Source organism: Bombus terrestris, chromosome 9 (genome assembly GCF_910591885.1).
Source record: "Bombus terrestris chromosome 9, iyBomTerr1.2, whole genome shotgun sequence".
Classification (NCBI taxonomy): domain Eukaryota; kingdom Metazoa; phylum Arthropoda; class Insecta; order Hymenoptera; family Apidae; genus Bombus; species Bombus terrestris.
Window position 1 is genome coordinate 13,428,499 of NC_063277.1, and position 24,924 is coordinate 13,453,422.

Below are 24,924 nucleotides of genomic sequence, written 5' to 3' on the forward strand. Positions count from 1 at the left end.
ATATCGCATTAAAAAATTACATTTATCTTTTGCCTCAAGTTAATACTCTCAACTACTGTCGTTTGAAATAACGAATTTCTTCCGTAAGACTGGAACAGTGTCTGTTTAATTAATTACAATCGTTTTTCTTTCTCATTTTCCTTATTCTTTCTTTAAACCTATATACACGACACGGCTTTGACGAATTGCAAATTTCTCTTGCGTGAAAGACATTAATAATTAAATACCTATATCTAAGGATCTTTCTTAAATAATCTTCCTCTTGAAATGATCACTTAGTTTCACTTCAATCGAAAAGACCACTGTAGTATCTGTAACTCGAAATTGAACGCGAAACTTATTTTCCATTTGGTTGCTCATCAGGTATCATTTACATTTCATGTGCATATATTGTTTCCGACGTCGAAACGAGCATATCGTTTACATCAAATGTCCAGAATTGATCATGTATCGGACACTTAATGCTTCTTGGTTCGGTCGTTCGTGAGTAACGAGGGGAACACAGAATTCCGCATTTTAGCTCGGTTAAACGTGAAAATAAATTCCCGTCAGAATTCGAACACGTTTGGACTGTTGCACAACTCATTATTCGCGTCAAGAATTTCTGCTCTTTCACGCTGATAAATGATGGTGTCGTACCATATTAGGTACATGTTACAAGTTGCAGCCGGTGAAGCTCAAACTTCTAGTTTCTTTTTCTAAGAGACCAACCGATGGCCAAGAAGCTTTTTACGCCGTTTCAATACAAAATTTTATTCGATTAAAAAGTTTTAGCCGATGTAACGAAATAAAAAGTAAAATTGTGGTGCATTCAGTTCGAAAAAACGAGAGTTAAATGTGAAACGGGTAATAGAAGAATGGTACATTTTTCCGAGTATATAAAAATATAAATTTTCATTTTAATCACAAAGGACAATATAGTTCCATCTAAACGTAATTCTCCAATTGCTTTTTGATGTTCCAGAACTAAATGAATAAGCGAAGGCGTTTGATTTATAAATTGGAAAATTATATTGTACAAGACAAATGCACTTTCAGTGAAACGCGCCAGCTTGAAAATACATGTAAATTAACGTGAAACTGTATGCGTTGTTGCGTCGAACAGCTCGTTTTAAACTCGAATTCCACGTGGACGCTAAATAAACGAAATCGAGCCTCGATATAGCCGAATGAAAAGGATCATTCTAATCCAGCCACCGTGGAATTACTGTGCTCATTTCCGCAAACTCTAAAAACTTCCGTATTTAATTTAAAACGAAACACGAACACGTCCATCCTGTATCTTGGTGTAATCGAAACTGTCCAAAGTTCTATCAAGTTTCGAAGACTTTTTCTTTTCTGTTTTTCGAGATTGCAACACGCCTCGAATAAAAAAGAAAGGGATGGAATTACCATCGATAATGATTCTCATCTTATCCAAGTTTTAGAAGTAAAAAACCGTAATATATTTTAATTAAAGCTGTTAATGCCTTATAATTGGATTCACTTTTGAAGGGAAATGGTAGATTATATTAGGAGTGAAAGAAAAGTCTATTTTTCTGCGTACATTATAATCGTAGCAATAATTGTAACGCGTTAAATGCCGCAAAAATTTCTCAATCTATCGCATTGTTCATTCAGTTACATTTTTCTTATTACGATCATTGCTGTTCCTCTAAATTTCTTTCCAAACAAGATATTATCTCGAGAGTGTTTTTATTTTTCTTGCAAAAAGTTCTTCTCCACCAACTCGTCAGTAAATCGCGTCATCGAGCGTAATGGGATTCTGTAACTTCATCGAGTGCCTACGATGAAGTAGTCGCATTTGAAAATTATAGAAATCTTTTTTTCCCGTAATAAATATAAATTATTGCAACTTTAATTCTGAAAGCCTTGAACTTTTCTGTAACGAAAAAAGGCTGGAAAGAACTAAAATACGTGAACTTTTCTCCTACATGAATTGCATAATTTTTGCATGTTTATCTCGTTTATGTGTCATAACTTTTTCCACTGCTTTTCCTTCTTTCCCTTTTGGTATGTTTTCATTTATTATTCGAAACCCCCGCGGGAGATGAATGTTTAAACAGATGCATCGATTTTAGCGGATCCAATTTAGACCTTTCCCAAATCTGTGAAGTTTCATTTTAGAACTGTCTGTCTTGCGAAGTTTTACCAAACTTGGTATTTAAAAGTACCTTATATACAGAGTGAATTTAATTAGCAAGGCAAGTTAAAAGTATTCCTTACTACTGTTCCTTTCTCGTCGAAATCAAAGTTTCGGCTTCGAGGGCTTTTTACATTTTCATTAAAGCTGTGGTAATTTAGTTAATTAATATAAAAAATATAATGAACACTGTGGCCACTTGCGATATACAAGATTTATTAAATTATTACAACTACTATTATATGAGAATACACAATTTTTACATGTACAATATAATATATTACGTATCTCGCTATTTATTCTCTTCTTCCATTTTTGTTCCTCTTATTTTCTTTTTATACATACTTTCCGCTTAATACGATTCTTCTTTCGTGTCTCTTTCTCTCGCGATACTTCATTCTGCATACAAAACGAATAATTATCGGGTGCATTAGGGGGAATAACTCGTCTTTGCTGAATAAGTTAAACGCAATTTACACGTATCAGCAACACTATAATTTGTGTCCTATCTCATAAAGTTATACAACCCGATTCGTTTCGACATTATACGCGCAAAGTAGAATACTGCGATTACACATACACGTAATAATTCCTGGACGTGGACGATATTCTTTTTTATTTCTTTTTCTTTTTTTTTTTCCTCTTATTTTAAACCATTTCTAACTTAGCTAACTATTATGCCCTGCGTAGTTCTAATCGTTACACGTACATACATATGTACTGTCCGATACCCTTAATATACAATTCATTTCGTGTCTTCGTGTTTTCATGTACGAACCGGAAGCGTTTGAAATCTGTAACATCCATTGACATCGACAGGGTCCGATGATTTACGACTTCTTGACTTGTCCAACACGAAAAAGGAGAAAGAAAAGAGCGACGGGTAACAAATTGCTTGTTACAAATCGCGTTTTTGCGAAATATAAGGCTTAATGGGCTTTCGTTCTCTTTTAAGACATCGAAACGTCTTAATACTCGACACACTACACACTCATTAAAATAGCGACAAGTCACGCTCTTAAACAGCACCCATTATTGACTCTGGAGCAACGTGGGTTGCAATTGTTTTTGTGCAGTATGGTAATAATCTCTCGTTCGTTTTGTGCTGTTCCAAAGATACGAATCATCCACCGATCGATCTTTCGATTTTTTTTTTTTTTAATATGATACAAAAAATATTGGCGCGCACCAGCGCGTGCGAATATAAAATATACTCTGGCGCGTATTGTACAAGCCCGCGTTTCTTCATCTTTTCTCTCTTTCTCTCTATGTGTGTGCATAAGTTTGAGGTCAAAACGGCTACATTCTCGTGATAGATTCGCCTGCTTACGAATTACAGTCAGATACAATTTAGTGGCACAAAGTTAAGAGGCCGAATAGAAGTAAAGTTTACGGAGAAAAAGTTTGCAACGTGCAATGGCTTTATCACTTTTAAGGAAATAAAACCACGATAATACATGACCTCAAACTTATGGCTGTTTCTTTCACTTACGTTAGTTTTAAACATTAATTCCACATATACAATTACTTACGTGGCTGTTTTGCTCGGTTAATTACTAGAGAATAATTATGTTCGTTTTGTTCCTTCACTCTCCCGAAAGCTTCTTTGCTTAAGAAAACATTGAAGTGAGAGATACTGGCTTTGGTATAATCGATAATCTCTCCTAAATACAATCTGTAAATGCTAAATCGATAAAAAATACTATTCTTCTCCTTACCTCCTGCGTATATGTACATGTGCACGATTAAAAAGGCCAATAGCACGGTCAACGTTGCCCTGGCCAGATTCTTGTGGCTAAAAATCGAAGAGAATTACGAGTTCCGGCTATTTCATTCGATTGGTACAATTGACATTTTATTTCGTTATCGCAAACAGAAAGTGACGGTAGAAAATTTTCGTTTTGTTTTCTCCTCCTTCCTTACCTTATGCAACATTGGACGTTCGTTCAAGAATGCTACCTCGATCTTTTCAATTTTAAGCCAACAATTTCTTCCATCCGAGACACAGATTTTTATACTAACTGCAAATTACACTCATCGATACGCAGAAGTTGTTTTTAATTAACGCGCTCGCTGTACCTTCGTAAAATTGTTACCGACGTTGGTTAAAATAAGAATTAATTGACAGCGGACGCTTTAATGTTTGAATCGTGCTAATACAACATATGTGTATAAGGCGTTTTCTAAATCGCAGATCAGAGTAAAGTGCGAAATGAAACCAGTAAACCGACCGACCAGGATTAGATCCGAAGATAATCAATCGTAATTTCGTCCATTTTGATCTGCCACTTAGAGAATACTTAATACTTTGCTTTTTTGTTCCTAAAGGCATACAGATTAATCACATACATCTGGAATGATCCCTTTCTCTCAATTGCGCTTGGAATTCTTCGATATACTCTGTTCCATAATTCGTTTTGCCGTTTCATCGTGAACGTAAGTCGCAGAGGGACGTAGAAAACTCATATCGTACCGATACTCTCCCTATTAGGGAAACGGGCGATTCAACTTCGCATAACAGTCTTTGTAAACGATGCAAGTAACGAACTGGATCGATTTGAATCTGTTCGCAAAGAAATGAATTTTTCGACGGTATAATCCAAATAGTCAAGATGGCACTAGAATGTTTCGTTTCGGTAAAAAACTTGATACATAAAAAAGGAATAGAAAAATCGTACGATTAATAGTGTGTCGCAAAAAATCCGATACTTTCTCGATGTCGGTATAAACGTGTAAAAGCTAAACTGCTGAAATTTATTTAATTCTCCTTTTTTTTTTTAACCCTTGATTAATTTACCGTTAAGCGTGTAATGCAAAGTTTGTATACGTATGTATAATACGTGTGTTCGTGAGTATATTTATCTATCTTTATATATATTCTTCTTTTTTTATATGTAACGTTTAAATAGGATTCGTTGAATTTGTTGCCATGTCTTCCAAGGAAATCCAATGCGATTCCATTAAAAATCCAAGCGACTTAACTATTCGAAAAAACCATTCTCTATTGAAGAACTTCGATAACTATGTATATAACGTCGAATACGAAGATATATTTAACGATCAACGTAATACATTATCCCACATAGATTATTGTTATTTAATTCGCATTTTCAGTTGACGTGCAATAGTCTCATAGATACTCCACGCTCGTACAATATTGTAACGATTCAGAAATGTCCCGAGACGAGAATTCACTTGACATATTCGAGGCCACGATGGCTCAGGTCTTTATAGTTAAAACTATTACGTGCTTTAAAGTGAAAAAGGTTAATTTTTACCGTTTATCGAGGAATAATAATTCTTGAAAGTTACTGCAATATATTTGTTTCTACGACAAGAAGCTGTATTTTTTTTTTAAATAATGCCTTATTGTATAGATGAACATATTATAGGAAAAAGAAACCGAACATTGCCATTATTTTTGATAAATGTTATTAAACACAAATTCAAGATTAAAAGTGTCAAATCGAAAAGTACGTGTCACGTGTCAAAGTACGAATCGAAAAGATAGCGCAAGGAATCTATTTCTCTTATTTTTAGATATAGAATATAACAGAATTTGATTTCAGAATAAAATATACCTTGCATCTTACTTTCAAGGATTCGAAGGTATCCGCTAAAGCAAATTAATATAATAATACGGAAACGAAGTTTATAATAATTTACATGTTTACTGCGACGGAGATGACCAAACTCTCTTTACCGAGAGATCCGGAAACAAACGTTTCTGTTGACTGGCATAGAAACGTACGTGTAAAAGGTATCTGCGATTGATAGAATGAATTCTACATACTGGCCATACGATTAAAATTACAGAAACATCGTGTTTGTAGTTTCGTCGAAGACTGTGTCCCAAGGAGCCATTTTTAAAGAAAAAGATGTACTCGCCTCTTGCTACTAATAAATATGATTGTTTTATGGGATAACCTTTTCGACGATGCATTCAGTCTTTGATGCCTTATCATTTTTCGTCACAAACGAAACGTGTCAAAACGTAAAGATATACTTCTCTCTTATCTTGTCAACGTAATCGATTGGAAATATTTCAAGCTTCTCTTGTTCCTCTGGTGAGCTTCTCGAAGTGCATATAGTTCACTGTGCGATGATTAGTACCATTCCGGATGTGTTATCCCGTGTCGAATAGAAATTTACGATGAACTGACCACACGGTTCGCGAACGAATTCCTTCGTCGAGCATCGAAAGAAAAGGTAATGTTATTCCAGTGATCGGTCTGTCCAACGATGCGAAAAACTTCATCCGTGATCGATCCTAGCAAGGATTTAGAGCAAGGATGGTCGATCTTCACGATGAAGTTCGCGGACGTTTTCGATTTTTCGGCGATTACTGCCAGCCATGAGACATTTAGTTGTCCCGAACAGGTAGATTGACTTGGAACCACGTAGTCAGGCATCCGGCTCACCTTTGAGCCTAAGACGGGCAAAGTCCTCGAAGATTATGTCATCGTCGCAGTCCGCCTCCCTGAAGCGAAACGGGGAGAATTTCAGAAACTCTAAAATCGAAGAAAACCCTATAATCTCTAGATAAAAAGCTTTCTATATGCAAAACATCTACTAATTTTGCGGCATGGAATAAGTAACGAGTTGACAGTCGCATGTGCGTCAATGATTTCGCCGAAATGGTCTCCGACTGACGAGAATAGCTCCAAATCGTTATTGAAATATTGATCACGTACGTGTCCAATTGAATCAGATTCGTGTCAAGCGGTATCTCGCCACCATCTGCCTTATTCGTCGGACTAGGCCGTGCAGTGGGTGGCGCTGGTTCCTCTTCTTCCGGTTTCGGATGCATCAAAATGAACGGCAGTTCCGCCACTAATTCGCTGTTAACAACATAAATTAAATTCTCCGTTCATTTCCTGACGACTCGGGCTCGCGTTATGAATACGTACATTGATATAAATTGATATTAATTGCGACATCGTTGGATTGGAGAAATATTAAAGATAACGGAAACTATTCTGGATCTTCTGGTTGCCTGTTACGATTCTCCAAACAAGTTTGTCGTCAAAACGAATTTCTTTCATTTGAACTTACCCTCCAAGAGGTCCAAGGCAGAGCTTTACTTTCACTTTGTACTGCACGATAATTCCAAGGTTTTCACGTTGCGAGGGATCCGCCACACTGCGAAACGGTACGAAGTTCGTCAATCTCTAGTAATCTTTTGGCTGCAGATTTTTATCAAGTCGAACACATGCGTAGTTAACGGAGCAGCTTGAATTCACCAAAAAGCGGTAAACATTTAGCTCGAAGGAATATTCTAACGAACAATAGCGCGAGAATATTGTACAGGTAATAGACGGGATAGGAGTAGTCTTAGTATCTTGAAGTCGTAAAGGAAGATTTCAGAACGAGCAAAGTATCATGCAGTTCGAACGTAGTAAGTGCAAAGCGATCATTCAGACAAAAAGAAGCTGGGGGACAGGGTATCGATTTCGTTTTCAAGCATGACTGCTTACACGTCTGGAGTTCGTACGGTTTAATGCGAATAGTGCGGTTGAAGTAAGACTATAACAAAGAATTGCATAGAACGATCGAAGTATCGAAAGTTGTTTCAAGATTGCAAAAATCCCAAGCAAACATTCGAAAGCGTTTAGCTTCCACCGCACTCATTCGTTAGTTTTCGTTAAGTATTTTCGCTAATGACAGTGTTCAGGATTTGCAGCAGTGTCGACGAAGCAAAATCGATTCTCTAATGCGTTTCTAGCGTCTTAAGTTGGACATTTCGTCGAATCTACGATTCATGATCGATTCAACCAACCAAGTATATTCACTTCCGGTTGCAACGTACACGAGATCGTGTTGAAAAATACGTACTAATGCTCTAATGAAGCAACTAAACGCAACGCCTAAATCTCATCCCGCGATCTGTACTAAAAGGTAGCAATCCGCTACATCGCCAATCAGCCAACTCATTTCTCACAGAGGGAAATCATCGAAAACACGATAGAGCACGATAGAACAGGCACGATGCTGTTCACGACTTCTCGCCTGTCGTTCTGTAAAGTGATGGTTGGCCATTATCGCGAATTGCCCACGATTATTTGCATAATTACGTGTAATTATCGTCACGTTGCGTCTTCATTAGCTTATCGAAAATAACAATGCAGATGCAATTATTTGACAGGAAAGCGCAGTTTGCTCTTTCTGCACGATGCACACTGTAATTTCAGGTTGTAAATCATCGAATTTACGATCTATCTTTTAAATCAAAATTGTAAAGTGCATCGAACGAAGGTAATCTTTTTTTCGAATAAAAGATTAGATTTATACGGAAGCAAGAAACAAAGGAGACATCGAGTGTCGTTGATCGTTGCACTGAAGGCTCGCGTTCAACGAAAGGTATTACATTATTTAAAGGTTGGAAAGTACCTTCTCAAGTACTTGACATTATGGAACAAGTGCTCTTCGTTCAGCGATTTCTTGCTACATCACTTGATACTTTTAAGGTTTCGTTAAGTCGCAATATCAAAAGTCGAGCGCGAAGTACGTTAGATAGTTTTTAATTTTTCAATGAAGCAAAATATTTTCGAGATGAAATTTTTTTTCCTACGCTTCTGCAATTAAAATTACGCAAAAATTTCTGCTGTCTAGTTTCGAAACTAATGGGAGCCTCGCGCGTGTATTTTGCAACGGAGCGAGAATTTTATTCCGTTTCGTTCAAAGCGAGGAACGCGAGGTATAATTACAACGTTTTTACGAAAAGAAAGTTAGGGGCTCTGCAAAACGATAGTAGATTTTATGTGAAGCGAAAGAGGGTGTAACGCGATCGGATCAATCCGGAATACGAAAGAAAAGCGTACGTTTCGTTTCTGAATATATAACCCGGGAGCGGAAGACGCGCGCGTATATGATGAAAGCGAGTAGGCAACGCATTGCTATTTTCGATCGAGCAAAACATAACGTACAGAATGATTGAAAGTATTGGCGAACCAACACGATGCAAGCTCGATAGGAGGATCGTAAAATCTCGTAAATATAACATGGCAATATTTTGTCCTAATTTGAAAGTTGTTGAGCTTCCAATTATTTTCAATGCACCGATATCGAAAGAAACATAATAGGAGATAGCAGAAAGTCGGAAAGAAAAGGATACTATTTCACCTTTTCTTTTCCGGAACGATAATTCGAAGTCTCGTATTTTATCGCGTATGATTCATCCCGTGAAAGCGCGTAGGTGCTGGAAGTTTGGTCGCTTGTAGAAAATCAAAATATCTGAACAACGAAGAATTGTAAACTATATATGTAAATGGTTCTATCGATTTGAAAAGTTGAATCATTCACCAACTTTGTCAGGGATTAATCGCCAATCAATGATGACAGCTGTAAGACACTGATGGGGCTAACTAACTAACTGCAATGCTTACGGAACGCTGGTTTACAAATAATAAACACGGTTTACATTAGGAACCGGCAAGCTCGAGCCACGAATGCTACACGAGTCTTGTGAAGCGAGCTTCAAAGGGAAAGGTAAAATGAGACAGATAAAACGCAGCCCAGCTGTTCAATTTAAGGTTCTCATCGCGTTTCAAACATAAAAAGACAAAAGGGAAAGGATCCAAGCCTTTTAATGCTTGCCGTTGAAAGCTGAATGATGCGAATGATAGTCCGAGGATAAAACGTAAGTTTCCCATTCTGTGTGTCTTAAATTAAACGAAAATTCTTTATTCCTTCAATAAAATATAAAAATACCGAAACACGTCGGCGCGTATTCATGATTTTGGGCATAGGCAGCTTTGTGAATAGAGAAGTCGTGATTGCACGCGTGATCAGTCCTTCATGATGCTCATAAAGATAGAAAAAGAGAGAGAAAGAGAAAGAGAAAGAGAGAGAGAAAAAGAGAGAAACAGAGGCACGTACAATCAGTACCGATCAAAAGCTTGGGTAGATTGGCATTGTCAAAGGATAGACTTAAATGAAGGAGAATATCCGATGAAACGAACTAAATATCTTAAGCAGAAATACATAGAACTACGCAATGCTGCTTAAAATGATGAAACGACGTTTAAAACATAATCTTAGAATTGCGAAATAAGAGTGCAGAAAATTTAAGTAGCTTGTCACCCAAACTTTTGAGCAGTCCTGTATATATATACGTATATATTCAGGCATGTGTTGTCCATGGACAAGCAGCGGTTTTCTTACAGGGTGCTGGACGCCAGATTGGTGTCCTCGTCTTTGATCTGGCCATCGAGGGCAAGCCCCCATTTATCTTTGTTGTTGGCGAGAAGCGGTTTCAGAGAGAACACTTTGCTCAGCGTGAAACCTGGCCCCACTAGGCACCCCTCCCTGATAAACATGTAGCAGAAGAGTGAAGGTAAACGTGCCACGAAGCCTAATATATCCGGATCAATCGAAATTCCGGAGTAAAAAATTCGCTGATAACCGTGCGCGAAATTGGTTTCTGCGAGGTACTTTGAGTCTACGCGTTTCTCGTTTGTCTTGCGACGCTTTGTCAAAGAATGCGATACTGACTTGTTTCTCAAACTGCTTGCGAGCAGCATTAGGCGTTGACATTCTCGTTGAAATCGTCGATTCGATCGTACATATCTAGATCGATACACGATTGGTAGTCAGATAAAATTCGACGTGTTGATTTAGGTGTGTAGCTTCAAGAGTACGGAAAGAATTATCATTATTTGATCCGTCCAAATATAATAGATGGCAAATTTCTAAACATTCGATGGGAATAATGTATGAATTACGTTCTTTCCTATTTGGTTGATTGGAATCGTGACGTGCAATCAAATAATTGCATTTGATATTTAAATTTGATTACATCGAGCCTGACGTTTGCTCGAGACACACGAACAAGCTGCCTACCAATCCTCTCTCTTTTGGTCGCAGACATGGCTTTGAAACTGAGCTTTGAAAAATACAGACGAACCCTTACAAAACTTACAACACAGATTCTATTCTTCTTATTCGACAAAAGGCAACGAAACTCGTAAATAATATGAGGACAAGCAGTAGTTCGAAAAGATCGGAAATAGGAGAAGTTCGAACGAAACAGCGACTATGTGCGCGACACGGAGATGTACTTCAATATCGCAAAAGCGACTCTCGGTGACTCTCCAGTGACGTGTAGCATCATCAGAACGATATAGAACTGCTACCCTCGAGCTTCGATATAGCGAAAGATTCTATAATTTGAAAGCTCGGTCACGAGAGGCAAGCGATACTTCAATCTCGACAGAGACAGGGCAACGATAATAAGCTACGTGACACGCGGACTGTAACGATTTTGACTATACTTGCGAATGAATATATTTTTCTGTGTGTATGAAACGCGAAACTTGAGCTTGTGCGTCACACTGCAATACAGACTACATGGATATACAGGGGAGAAAAGAAGAGCAAGAAAGAAAGAAAGAATGGGTATTTCGATCGATCAACGTATTATTTGTGGAAAGACACAGACGTGGAGATAACAGAAAATAAAATAAAAACGAAAGGTTAGGAAAGGGTTAGAGAGATAGAGAAACGGAGAAAGAGGAACGTGTCCCCTGTACAGCAAAATAGACCACCACCGATGGAATTCCATATTCATAAAGTCTCCAGCAAAAAGGCCACGAAGGAAAATACTGGCATTCCACTTTGAAATAGTATTCCCGTACAATATCGTACTTCGATTTTTAACGATATGATCGTCCGCGAAGACTGCAAACAGGCTTTGACACAAATTAAATACATTCCGATGCATATATAATTACTTTATTATCGCGTATCTGCTGTTTAAATAATTAAAAGTTAAGGCCTGAAACAGCTGGTTCATTTACTGACAAATTATCTCGAGTATCGATTACCGAGAAAGATGTAACATAATACAGAAATACACCCCCTTTAAAGTTAGAAAGCAACCACGAAAAATATTTAATATTCCAGACTATTTATTACTCTTTTAACCGATAACACGCGATCCCCGCAATCGATCCCAAACTTTGAAGCAAATCTCAGGCAGGAATTCGCGAAAGTTTTCCAGAATTATTTGGCCCGTTTCCAGTCTTCAGCCGCGAACGTTCGCTTCGGAGGAAAATTGTAGCCGGCCGATGTTTGAACACTCACATTGTACTAGATGCGAGATTGGTGTCCTCGTGCTTAAGTTGGCCGTCTAGAGCAAGACCTCGCTTGTCTTTGTTGTCAGCGAGCGTTGGTTTTAGAGAAAAGACCTTGCTCAGAGTGAATCCTGGCGATACCCCTATACTGCCAGTGCAATCATTTTATTTTCCGTTTCGTCATGTTACAATTCCTTTCGACATTTATCGCGTTTCGCTATGTATAAGTACACACCTATCGTTAATATTAATCGAAACAGTCTTGTGCAGTGCATCTCTCCTTTCTTTTACTTTTACCGAAAGTTGTACCTCCAATTCTGCTATCGATCATTTTCGAAGAAAGACAAACGTCCGAGTCAATTTTTGTAGCTCTATCGTAATTAGTAAGTGAGAAATCTTGTATTTTAAGATTTATTTTACGATGGATACAATTAGACTGGAAATTCGTATTTCTCCGATAAGGGACACGCAGAAACCAGTACAAGGCATCGTTGATACGAACTATCACATGCGATATAAATTCCCATTGAAATTTATCCGAACGCAATGTAATTTATATCTTCCTGCATCTGCGTCGATAGATCTTGAGTAGCTCGTGCCTGGTCACGCCGCAGAATGTGTTACTCGTAAATTTCGCAGTGACTACGACGCGGTGGTATATAGACCAGCTGGTTGCTATTTAAGGACATCGAACAGCTCGAAACATAAAACGTCTTCGAGCAGTCTATCGACGTCAATCGTGACCAAACACGAAACTTAGTTTCGTCTAACGTCAACAGAAATTTGTTCAACTATTGCGATTACGTGGTCTTCGCGGTAACAGGCGCTTCGGCGAATTGTTGTGAAAGCTAGGCAATAAATAGTTTTATTCGAGAATTCAAACTATAATCACCGTAAACGTGGGAACGTAAACTCTAATTCTCGCAGCAAAATAAATCTTGAAGTTATGACCAAAATTTCTCCTATGAATGACCGTGTCACCACATAATAACGAGAATGTTTCATCAGTTGGTAAACAATACGACTATCAGTACAAACGCATTTACAACTTGCGTCTCAACTTTCGTTCGTAACATTGCATATGGATCTATTTGTTGCCATACTTTCACAGCGAGTATGTTTCGCGTTCTGACGCATGTTCATGGAGAAGAATGGCGTGCAATGAATGATACTCACTCGCTCTCTGCCTCGGCGACCGTGCACTTGTACTGCGCGGTGGAAAACAGACAAATGTCCGCGAATTGCCTCACGGACACTTTGATCCTTTTCACCGTCCGGTTGCTGCTGTTTGCTATATGCACGTTCACGGCAATATTCTCACCGTGATGGTATAACTCCTTGTCCAGTGACGCCTCCAAGTGAAGCTTGTTCGGCGACATAACGAACTCTTTGCTCACCTCGACGGAAGGTTGTTCGCCTTGTTTCGACGGCGCGTACATAATCTTCCGTATGGCCAGTCGCACCGAGCTTCTACAACATGATGATTCATTGCTGTCAACCGGCTTGCAAACCGTTAACCCACGCTGCGATACTCTGCGGCTCGAGTCGTACAATAAATAACGAGATTTCGAAAATTCTGTTATACGAGGTGACAAGATTTCTATGGTTATTTACTAGTTTACTATTTTCCTTTGAATCAGTTGAAAGATTAAACGATATTTCGATCAAATTGATATCAAACTGAGAAAGGATCTCGCTTCTTTGTTGTATAAAACTAACTACGATACATCTCTTTAACAATGAATCAATTTCTTTGAAAAGGTACGTATATCTATTTTCATCGTAAGAAAGCAGCCACAGATAATACATTGCGAAACGTATTTACATGATATTCGTGTCTGTTGAAACGTTCCACCGCAAAAGTGATAAAAGAAACGAGCACGTCGACGGTCAGTCCCATGTCGGCTAAAAATCGATTTAGAAGCGAGGGTAGAGAAATCGCGTGGCCGTAAACGTTCTCCTGACGATCGCGATAATCGAGGCTCGTACCGTTTCTGCGGTTTGTCGTCCAGCGTCTCACCTACGAATGCTTTTAATTCGTAGTCGACGCCGCATGGTTTTCCAGTTTCGCAGGGTGCTGGTTGTAGCGTCACTGATGCGGGACAATGGGGCGGAAGTTCGAAGTAAAACGGATATGCGTTGCTTCCTAATTTCTTAATCAGCTTCTCCTGCAACCGTGTCAGCTTTCTCTGCTTGGCACCAGGTACCACCGGATAGATTTGTTCGGCGTCTAAATAGAGGTCTTTGCGAAACGTCAATCCTAGAACGTCTAGATCCTCCCTGCCGTACTTGAACGCGGCTAGAACATGGCCAAAGACCTTGCGATCCTTCACGTAGTCTGGGTCAATCAGCACGACCCCGTCTGTAACGATCGAACAGCGATCGATGAGCACATGCTTAAGTGGCCTTGACGTTCAAGATTAACTGGTCGTTTAAGTAAATCGAATTTTCCAATCTTCGCCGTTAGCAGCCTTTCAAGCTATTTTAACGATGTTTCACTGTCAAATAGCTGCAAATAGCTATACTCGAATAATTGGATCAACGTTAAAGAGATAGAACAATACGCTAAACATACCGATATTTCTCTACTCGAGACAATGTTCCATGTTCGAGGGAGAAAGAAGATCGATCGCTTTAGTGACTCAACAGGTAGATGGCTAATGATGGTAATCAGGTACGAAGAAGAAACAATCTAAGTGCTTTGAAACCTTACAGCTCAACAAGGGTCTCTGTGTCTTACCGATAGGATCGACGTGAGTTATGTGATCGACGAAATCTCTTTTCCCAAGGTATACCGCGATCTTTCCGTTGACGCTGGACTTCTTGAAGACACGAGTAGCTTGCCGCTTGCTGGCACTGTCCACAGTGTCCATCGCGCAGGTATCGGGGCTTACGATGGCCCCTAACTCATTTGACTCCTCAGACTCCGAATACTCGGATTCCGAACTATCCCACTGCAAATGAAAAAATCGAACGTTAAGGATAAAAAATCTCAAAAGCATTAGATCATAGGATATCCTGTAGGATATCTATTGGGAAGAAATTGCTCCAAGTCGAAATTATAAATTTTGTGTTTCTTCGACTCGTAAAAAGTTTGACGCGAATTTTTCAAATATGGAGTAGGGCCAAAGTACTATCCTTTAAAATGCTAAAACTAACACTTTTCATGCTTGCCTAACATTTACAATTCAACATCCTCGATCGATTTACGAGTACTATTATTTATCCACCAGTCACGATCTATTTTATAATTTCGAAAGTCGTTCTAACCTTCGTAAACTTGCATCCCAATATCTCTTATCGTTCTCTAGGAACGAGAACTCAGTGCTGGCAAATTTTCAGAAGTATAGCCGTCGTTTTCAAGTCTCGGTGCTCTTGTACGGCACTGACATTCCCCTGTGCTTCAACACGCAACTCGCACGCATTGTGAATCGACAAAGCCAGTGCATACTGTAATGCACGCCAAAAAGGACGTTCGTCATCGTTCTTTGAGAACGGCGCACGTATGCGCGCGTAAAACAGCTCTTTGATCGAGCTATCGTCAAAGAAAACGGCCAGAGATAGAGGAGAAAGAGAAAGACGAAGAGAGAAGAAGAAAGTTAAAAAAGCAGTTGCTATCAAAAGAGAATATAGATGATGTGTTTTGTTTGTTCTTCTTGACGAAGAACAGGTCAAAATCACGATACCTCCCCGACCAGCGAATCTTCGACGAATTGACGAACTTTTGGCACGACTTTCATTAAAATTTTGATTCTTCTTTCTTGGCAAATCGCTAAGCGATTCGACATGACGTTTCGAATTTGTTGAGACATTATCGATATAGACAATTGGCAACTTTCGAAGTTTCCCGGAGCTCTTGCTGTAGATTTAAGAAGCTTAACGAACTCGTCTAGAATAGTCTAAGGAGGATTTTAAGTCTTGAGTAACAGCATTGTCGGTAGCGTTAAAAGACGCGCTAAACAACCGATCGATAATTCGAAAGACATGATCGTGACTGTCAATGACGAGATATTTTGAAGTTTCAAGCTCAAATAACAATGAACTTTGAAAGTATCGCGAGTCGATTCGAAGAAAGATCCGATGAATTGGCATGATAACGCGATGATAATATTAAACAATGGCGCTTATCGTAATTAATGATTCGTGCGTACATTAGCTCGCAGAACGTGCGAACGTAAAAGTAGGTGTCTTCACCTTTGCCATATTTGGTGGTACGGTGGTTATTTTCTACGCAGGTGCTTTTACGGTTCTTCTTTTATCCGGCAAGAACTCGCTACGCCAGCGCGATAAACAATAATCTAATCGCGAGAACGCGACTGACTAGTCGTTTTTCAGAATGAACACTCCGTTGAAATCATCGAATAATTCGATTGTCAGCTACTCACATTAGCTGATTTCACGTTCCACGAATCTGCTATCGAATATTTTGATTCTCGTATAACTCACTAACATGACTTGCGTTCGCGCAATAGCGATCGGCCGCTTTATTTTCTAAAGCACCACTGTTCACTGTTCGCGGGTTTGATAGTAAACGGAGAAATGGATCAAGCACCAAGATCGCTAGAATAGTAGCTTTTCAGTAACGAGCCCTGCAATCCTGGTGAGCGTCGAGCACAGACTAGACGGGCCTTGACAAATGGATGTCAATTTCAATCGACGCTCGTGTAATTCTTAACGCGATCTAAAGAACGATCTGTGCTCGTTGGTGCATATAGAGAATAGAGTCCGTGACTGTTACGATCCACGTAAGGATGCTGTCGTAAGTCGCAACGATGAATATTCGCTTTTCCAGGAAACAGAAATCGTTATTTCGACGCTGTTTGGTATTTCATTACCATTCCAGCTCTTTCGTATGTCGTAACGTGGGAAGTTTAATAACGGAATAATATTCGAAGGATATATAGTAATATGATGGTATTCGTGATCTCAGTTCTTTGGCGAACCGTTAGACGTATAAAATACAAACAGAGTAGAAATATTACGTAGATCGGGAATGAAAATGAATTAATACGGGAATCAAGAATTTGCGACGAACGTGGTACATGCGTTTCAGCTTTCCAGCCACTCGACGGAAGATTATTACGGTACAATCGCATGATAAATTTAAGACTAGGTAGGATTAAACGACCGTTGATTCAAACACATTCTATAGCACGTGACCGATGTAAAGGACTGACCGTATACACGTTACGTGTTTCTGACGCAACAGACGTCAGAAAATGGAACGTAGCTGTTTAACATCGATAACCAAACCTTCAGAATTGTGCTTTTCATCTGACGACGTCCTGACGCCTAGACCCAATCGCGTTTCGAACGATAGAATAATTTCATTTGCGTTATTCATCGTATACTCGCCTTACTGATACGAGACAATTCAATTGTTTTAGTTTTAGAAAAATCGTTACCTATGGGAGGATCATGCATCAAAAGCTTGTAAATTATAGGAAAATTCAAGTGAAACGTTATGATTTCGTGAAATCTCGATAAAGGTGACAGGGAGGAGAATCTCTTCTTCTTTAAGGTCGCTGCACAATTCAATAGACGAGCAACTGGAGCTCGCGACAGAAACGAGATTAGTGCCGAGCGGAAAAACGTGAACGTCGCTGGCGCTGGAAAACCAACAAAACCGATAAGCCATCAGTTTCACTCGATTACCAATCGAGGCAAAATCAATTTCACCGTGGTTCAACGTTCCATTTCCATTCTGAAAAAAATATTTTGCTTTGAAAGCCTTTGAAACGTTTGGACCCTCCACGAACGGACAGATTTTTGAAGTATTTCCCGAAAAGGGAGAACGGTGTCTTTTTAATCGATATAAAATCGATAAAGGTTACTGTCGAACAGAAACAAAAGAGAATTCGTGAACTGGTCTTCACGCGAGCGACAAAATGAATTTTCTATTCTTAATCGCGATTTCTACGCGAGATGTACTTGGACTAGAACTTAAAAATAGTTCGTTGCTTTCAAACATAAATCAAACTGAAAAGCAAGTTGTAAATTTAACGGTAGAACGTACAGACGCTGTACGCGTACATATTTATATTTTTCGGAACGCATTAGAACCGTAATGGAACCTTTTTCCGATTTGCGATACACGTCCGTCTACAATTTTAGTACGTCACTTAACTGTAACCAATTTCGCATGTTGTAATCACGTAATTGCGTTGGCTCAATCCGCATAAATGATGGAAATCCAGCGGGCCAAGTGTCATTTTCGAATGACACGCTGCTACGAGTTCATACTAATTACGTCACGAGCATAAATTCATCATACCTGAAGCGAACTTGTAAACGTGACCGAACCACCGAAGCAATCAACTTGAGCACGCTTCACGTGGGAACGCTCGAAACATATTTCTATCAGCATCTTATTCTACGATCCTTGAAACGAAATCATTCGCGAAAGTGTGATCGAATTCGCGACTATCGTTCGAATAATTTCTGTAATCTCTTCCTTATCTCCATTCTTCGCTGTGATTTTAAAAGGTTTGCAGAATTATCAGAGGCGAGATTTTTTCAGGACAAAAGTTGTCCGAACCTCTAGAATTTAATTATACCGCGCCGAGTTACATTAAATCGCTGTCTCCTTTGTTCTGTTTGATATAACAAATTCTGTTGGCAGATGCGTCACAATTAGCTGCGAGTTATTTATCGAAGCGTAACGTGGACGAATTGAAAAGATACGAGCGTATCGCGCGCGCTTTGGAAAAAAGAACAGGAAAATTACGCGTTAACATCGCAATTTTTCGTCTAAAAGCTTTTCCTTCGCTTTGACGCCGCAAATTTGCATCACGATCACGATGATACTGTGTGCACGTGCACCGAACGAGGGCGCAAAGAGGTAATAGACGTCCCGGCATACTAAATTGCAGAATTTATTAGTTATTATGAGGAACATGCATGCGTATTTGCATGTACCTATGCGACGATACACAAAGGGCGGGACGTGGTCGTTTAAATTGCGTGGCAAGCGCAGCAACTTGCTAAGCGTTACGAAGCAGACTAGATAACTTTATTAAAGCTTCGACGAACAAGTTTACAAATTCCATGGCTAGTTAAATCGAAAATTACCTAATTGTATTTCTAACAGTGAAAAAGATTCACTAAGAACTATGATATTTATACATTTCCATGAAGAATAAATACATTTCGACCAAAACGTCCACGATATTTGGTATTCGTAGCTCTTAGATATTTATTATTTGTGGTCATATATACCGTTTTATTTTCACGTTCGTTTATCTCGTTGAGCGAGAAATTTGAAATTGTCAGGGAGGGCGTCTGAGCATTGGATCGATACTGCGCCGACTGATCTGCAGTAATTAAATATCTAAAGGCCATGTAAACGCATCTAACCAAACAGCTTTAGCCTATACCAAACTTTATTATTTCCGCGTATTTTAATCAATTTTCATACTATCAATATTTGAACGCGCAATTTCCGTGCAACGTACCGTGTAAACACAACTGTTATTTGTGTCGATGATGAATCGAGCATAAAAAGAGAGAGAGAAAAAAAAAGAAAAAGAAGAATGAGTGTTTTTATGGATCCTCAAAATCATAAACGATTTATTCAGCCGCGTTTCCAATCTTCGCGGGTCAAGGTAAACGAGTATGTTATTAATTATAAACGCAACTTTTTATAGGTTACTTGAACTTCAGCTAACTACCTATACGTATCTACCTATACTCGAGAATGACACTGTTTGGCTTCTTCCAGCATACAAACGATTTATTACGTTGTAACGTGAGGCAATAACGCAAGTATTATATTATCTGTTTCATTCAATAATACGTATCAATTCGATCGATCATTAGAAACGATTATGTTTCTAAAAATATTCAGCAATGTACTACGAAACAATCTTGAAAATAATTAAGGAAGGTTAATGCATCGCATCGTTTCAACGTCAATGCTTATTCATTCATAAGATTCAGCTACTCGTTTCTTAAGACACACATTTAAATTCCTTATTTATTACGATTGGTGTTGCGAAAAAATTATAAATTGTTGCATAATACTTTGTTTCTTAACATCTTGTTATTCTCACCTCGTTTAATCATACACGCCATCCTACGCTGGTTACTGTTATTTATACTATTTATCTGCTCGGTAATTTGTCATCTGCCGTGCTTAAATTAATCGTTAGAAACCGATAACGTGAGATAACGCAATGATACTAACGAAAACTAACTTTTGGAACTGGTTTTATACGATCCAGATGATACCTATGTATATTTTTCATCCATTAGATTTTCACATTCTCACGAATGAAACGAGTACACATTTCTAGGGATTTTATTAAAGGAAATATAAAAGTAACTGAATTCTAATCTGAATTCTCTTTTTAATCGTTTTGAATATCCTCGCGTGATATCAACTTATCGCTGCTTCCACCAATGCAACAACTCTCGTTGTCAAATCTCAACAATACGCCCCAATTGCTGCGACGAATTCCACAGAACTTTTCCGTGTTCTAAAGGTTAGAAATGCACAATTTACACGAGAGAAACGCAGTGCATCGTTGCACTTTGGTGGTCAGGTCAACAGGTCACTGTTCACAGCAATATAATTTTCATACAGTGGTTTTAATTCTTCGTCATCCCTTTTTCTATTGCTTTATGTCAGCTCGAGACTCGCAGAAAACCAGATAGAAACTTTCTTTATTGGAAATTTGTTTGCACACGCCTGATAACCAGCATAAGTTACTTGACGGTGTGCAAGGTTGCAAGCTATCACTGGATCGATTGGACGACTAAGGTCAGCAACTTTTATTGGACGTTTAGGGTGTGTAACGTTAGGCTAGATTGAGAAGAAGATGCTTGTGAATTTTTTTCTGATACCATGCATCTTTTATTAAATGGCATGCTCGTGTTTCGAAGTTTCTGCAATTCAATTCGTAGAATAATATAGGGCTAAGTATCGCAAGAAAATCATCATGAATGAATATTTAGATATAATGGTACCCGTGAAAAAGCATCCAGTGCGCAAATTCGCTTTCACGGATACGTGCGATCATTGCAAAACCGATCAAGGACCTCTGGCTGTGCGAACCGACCGGCCTTGAATTAGTAGGTATTCGATGACTGAAGAATGTATCAGACCTGTGCACGCGTATCCGGATTACTCGTGATCGTGACACAGAAATTCGCCTTCGAACGATCGCGGAATCGCATAGCCGTTCGTGCGAATGTCGTTCTCACGGATATCGAAAGTGACCAATACCTTTCTCCGTTCGATTCAGAAAGATAAAGAAAGAAACGTTTCTTGAGCAGCATTCGCGATTTATACTTTTCACGCGTCGCTTTTCACCGTGACGCAGAAAGAAGTATGCTCGTTATACCGACATCGGGAATGCTTCCAGGAATCTTAACAGCAGTTTTGAACGTTAAACACGCCGCGACTGGAATACCGGTTCGTTATGCATGGTTATTTTCGGTCGTCTATTAAAATTTCCACCCGCCATCATGTTCGCGTGGAGAACACCGTGCAGTTAGCTTGTTTTTCCTTGAGAAACTTTTATAATTTCCAACGTAATGGTAGTATTCACTCGGTAAAGGCACCAGACTCACGTGACTAGGTTCAATTAATTTTCTCGGACGACGTCGTTGCTTAATCTTCGCAAAACTAATTGTACTGTTTTTTTTATTTACATTTACCAAAATATAATCGACTATTATAGTCGATTATTCTTTTTAATAAGGTACGCTCATTGTTAAGCCTTTACGAGCGATTTCATAGAATCCTGAGAATCTGAGAATTCGATATTTTAATTATAGTCATACGAAGTACTCTTCAATCTTGATTCAAATATTATTGAACGAGGAACTTTTATGTGCAGCGGATGTATCAATCGTTGTCGTTACTTTCTGCTTTGATTTAGGAATTCGTTCTATCAGGTAAGCTTTAACTTCATTGAAATTCGAGACTTATTCCAAGGATTTACTACGGTTCTGATATATAGTTGAACTTCTTGTTAGTGCGTATATCGATACAATACCATGCATCCTAAAGTTTGTAACAGATCTCTATGTTAAGATTCTTGTCACGATATGGGAAAGGTGACGTTTTCTGGTAACTATGCTAGACAGTTTGTCTGAACGTGTTACCTCACGTCGAACTTAAGCCGTCGTAAGTAAGTCTGTCTAACATCGAATATTTACGCGGAACAGAGACAAACTTTTTCTATCATCGAATTCGTCGACCAGTCTCTCTTTAAAATTTCAACATCGGCAATTTCGATCTGGTAGCGGTATTTCGCGCAGAAGCAGCATCGTTGCTGGCGTGAAAAAGAAACTGGGTTAATTGATGCGAGCTCGTGGCTGTCTGGAAGAGAGAAACAGCAAATTCCGCGATCGAAAGTCGCGACCTGGTCCTTCCTGCAACAGGCTTTACGCCAACGATTCGTGGAGGAATCACGTTTCACCGGAACGTATGAAAAATCACAACATTTAACAAATAATTTCCCTGCGCTTGCTGCGACCGACACACCGATGAATTTTACATTGCAAATCAGCACACAAGTCACGAATGGTTTTTCCCATCTTACACCGCTGGAAAAACTCGAGCGAATAAAAATGCAACACGTCACGTTGCAGGTGTTATCTTACTGACACATCCTTCTTCATCTTAACGCTTCATTAAATTTCATTGAGCTTGTTCGTTGTTTTCAATTGAAAACGAAAGAAGAGTCACCTCGTCTGTAATTTTTGTACATTTTCATTTTAATTTTTGTTATCGCCAATATGTTTTTCTTGGGTAGATCAGTAACGATTTTTGCTGCATTTTCCTTCGTCATAAAATTTCCGTACATTTAAGGAGCGTAACAGATTGCTTTTTATCGCTACATGTCACATCAGAAGAGCAACAGCCGACAGGTATGGTGTTTCACATTTTTGCCAGATTTCAGATGAAGTTTTCGCGCGGTTGCCTCAGCTACACTCGGTTGCGTACCGTTCATCATCCTCTGTCAGCCTACCACCTGTTTCCGCGCCCGGCGTGCTTTATTCAAGGAGTCAGTAGACCGAAAGGCGATCGTCAATCTGACCGGAAGGTTCGTCAGTACCGGATGGGGCTCGTGAAAGGCAGTGCAATTAATTAAGATGGAATTATGCTGCCAGCTCGTTCACGCCTGAAGGAATAGAAAAACACGAGGGAGCGCTCAAAACCTACGATCGTTTCATCTCTTATTTTGTCGGTTCACAAAACTTTCATTTTTCTTTCTTTCTCGTATCAAAAAATTATATATCTTTTCATGAAATGCTCAATAACCACATGTAAAACGTAAGAAACTTTCAATTCAACTTTTGGCGTGGTTTAAAGAGACGTATAGAAACGAGGTTATAAGTGAGACAGAAAGTCTCAAGATTCAGAAAGATTCAATAAGCTTCCCTTCTTTACTGAAAGAAGTTCGCTTGTCCTCAACTTATTTCCTTCAAAGAGAAAGTTCGCCCGTTTATCCCTCCTTTAATGTTTTTATCTCTTAGCAGTGTATTATCTCTATAGAAGTTTAATTACGAAGGGATGAAACGGAACGTTTGCTTGCTCACCTTTTCTCATAGAAGTCCCGAAACTAGCCCTTAAATCCTCGTTCCACGAATTCGAACCAGGGTAATGAAAAAGAGTTGTCGTAAAACGAAATGATAGTAGGATCACTTCTTTCCTTCGGAATTCACAGCCGTATGGGGAGTCACCCTTAGCCGTTTGCCTCGAATCACGTGGCCCGTTTCCCTTGGATTTTTCATTAAAACTTTACGACGTCAAGCGAAGAACAACGTAATATTTGAGGAATATTGCTCGTAACTTTGGACTTTTCGTTCCATCCTTCAGGTATTTTACAAATTACATCAACGAGATAAATTAAAATTTGTCACAAATCACTTTTACTTTATCCGCGTTTATTATAAGTCTATAGTACATGGCTTGTACAATGATATCGAAGAAGTAAAATCTCTGAAAGGACTATGCAAACGTTCCGGAAATTAATGGCGGGGCTGGTTCCGTGAAACGGATATGCAAATAGATTCAATTAATAACGATAAATGGCGAACTCTCTTTCCAGCTGTGACTTCACACGTTTTGCGTTTATGTAGGTACGTGAATCTTTTTAATGAATTTCTGCGGATAGACGCGTGGCAATGCAAATAATGAAGCGGAACGCGAAGGAATCGAAAAGATATTACACTGCAGCTCGATAGCCCTTTCAATTAGGAAAATAGAATGGCAATACGTTCAATGGGGTGCTATTGCATAGATTATCTTTGCATCAGAACTAGCATTACAATTCTAAAGGAAAAGATAGTTATTTCTATAAATACCATGTTACGATACTCGTTATTAAATGATGATTTAACAACGCCGATAAATTCCACAAAATACCTAATCAGATTTTCGTCGTATTTCGCGTGATTTTTATTCGTATATTTGCCATAAAAATCATATAAAGTAGTTAGAAAATAGAAAATCAATAAACAATTTGTCATTCTCGATCTATGGACCGAATTATAAGAAATCTTTTAGCGTGAATAAATGTCGAGTGGATCTCAGGACGACGGAACAACCCTAGGAAAGTCGATCAATTTCTCAATGCGAGATTCGCGCTGAATAAGCAGTCCGTAGTTCGCGATCGTGATCAGTCTCAGCGAAATAGATAACCATAGATATCGTGGAACTCTGCATAACCAATGAATAAATTTTATTTCGAGTCA

At 38.9% G+C, this 24,924-nt stretch overlaps 2 protein-coding genes across 9 annotated transcripts in view; one reads left to right on the forward strand and one right to left on the reverse strand.

The window, feature by feature from the left end:
• The window catches only part of LOC100648714 (protein FAM8A1), a 34,711-nt gene that overhangs the window by 1,648 nt on the left and 8,139 nt on the right, over nucleotides 1-24,924 (forward strand). The gene's annotated exons all lie outside the window — the stretch shown is intronic.
• Nucleotides 2,343-24,924, reverse strand: part of LOC100648521 (beta-arrestin-1) — a 28,057-nt gene continuing 5,475 nt past the window's right edge. The window contains exons 1-10 of one of the 8 annotated variants that reach the window (XM_048408450.1): nucleotides 16,411-17,290; nucleotides 15,487-15,666; nucleotides 14,957-15,170; nucleotides 14,206-14,578; nucleotides 13,393-13,686; nucleotides 12,227-12,364; nucleotides 10,307-10,450; nucleotides 7,199-7,285; nucleotides 6,838-6,984; nucleotides 2,343-6,623 (exon numbers count right to left, since the gene is read on the reverse strand). In XM_048408450.1, the coding sequence (XP_048264407.1) occupies nucleotides 6,548-6,623; nucleotides 6,838-6,984; nucleotides 7,199-7,285; nucleotides 10,307-10,450; nucleotides 12,227-12,364; nucleotides 13,393-13,686; nucleotides 14,206-14,578; nucleotides 14,957-15,089 (1,392 nt within the window). In that variant the 5' untranslated portion in view covers nucleotides 15,090-15,170; nucleotides 15,487-15,666; nucleotides 16,411-17,290 and the 3' untranslated portion in view covers nucleotides 2,343-6,547. Of the gene's footprint in view, nucleotides 6,655-6,837; nucleotides 6,985-7,198; nucleotides 7,286-10,306; nucleotides 10,451-12,226; nucleotides 12,365-13,392; nucleotides 13,687-14,205; nucleotides 14,579-14,956; nucleotides 15,171-15,486; nucleotides 15,667-16,410; nucleotides 17,411-24,924 lie in introns of those variants that run through there. The other 7 variants (XM_048408448.1, XM_048408447.1, XM_048408451.1 and 4 more) reach the window with 7 other exon arrangements.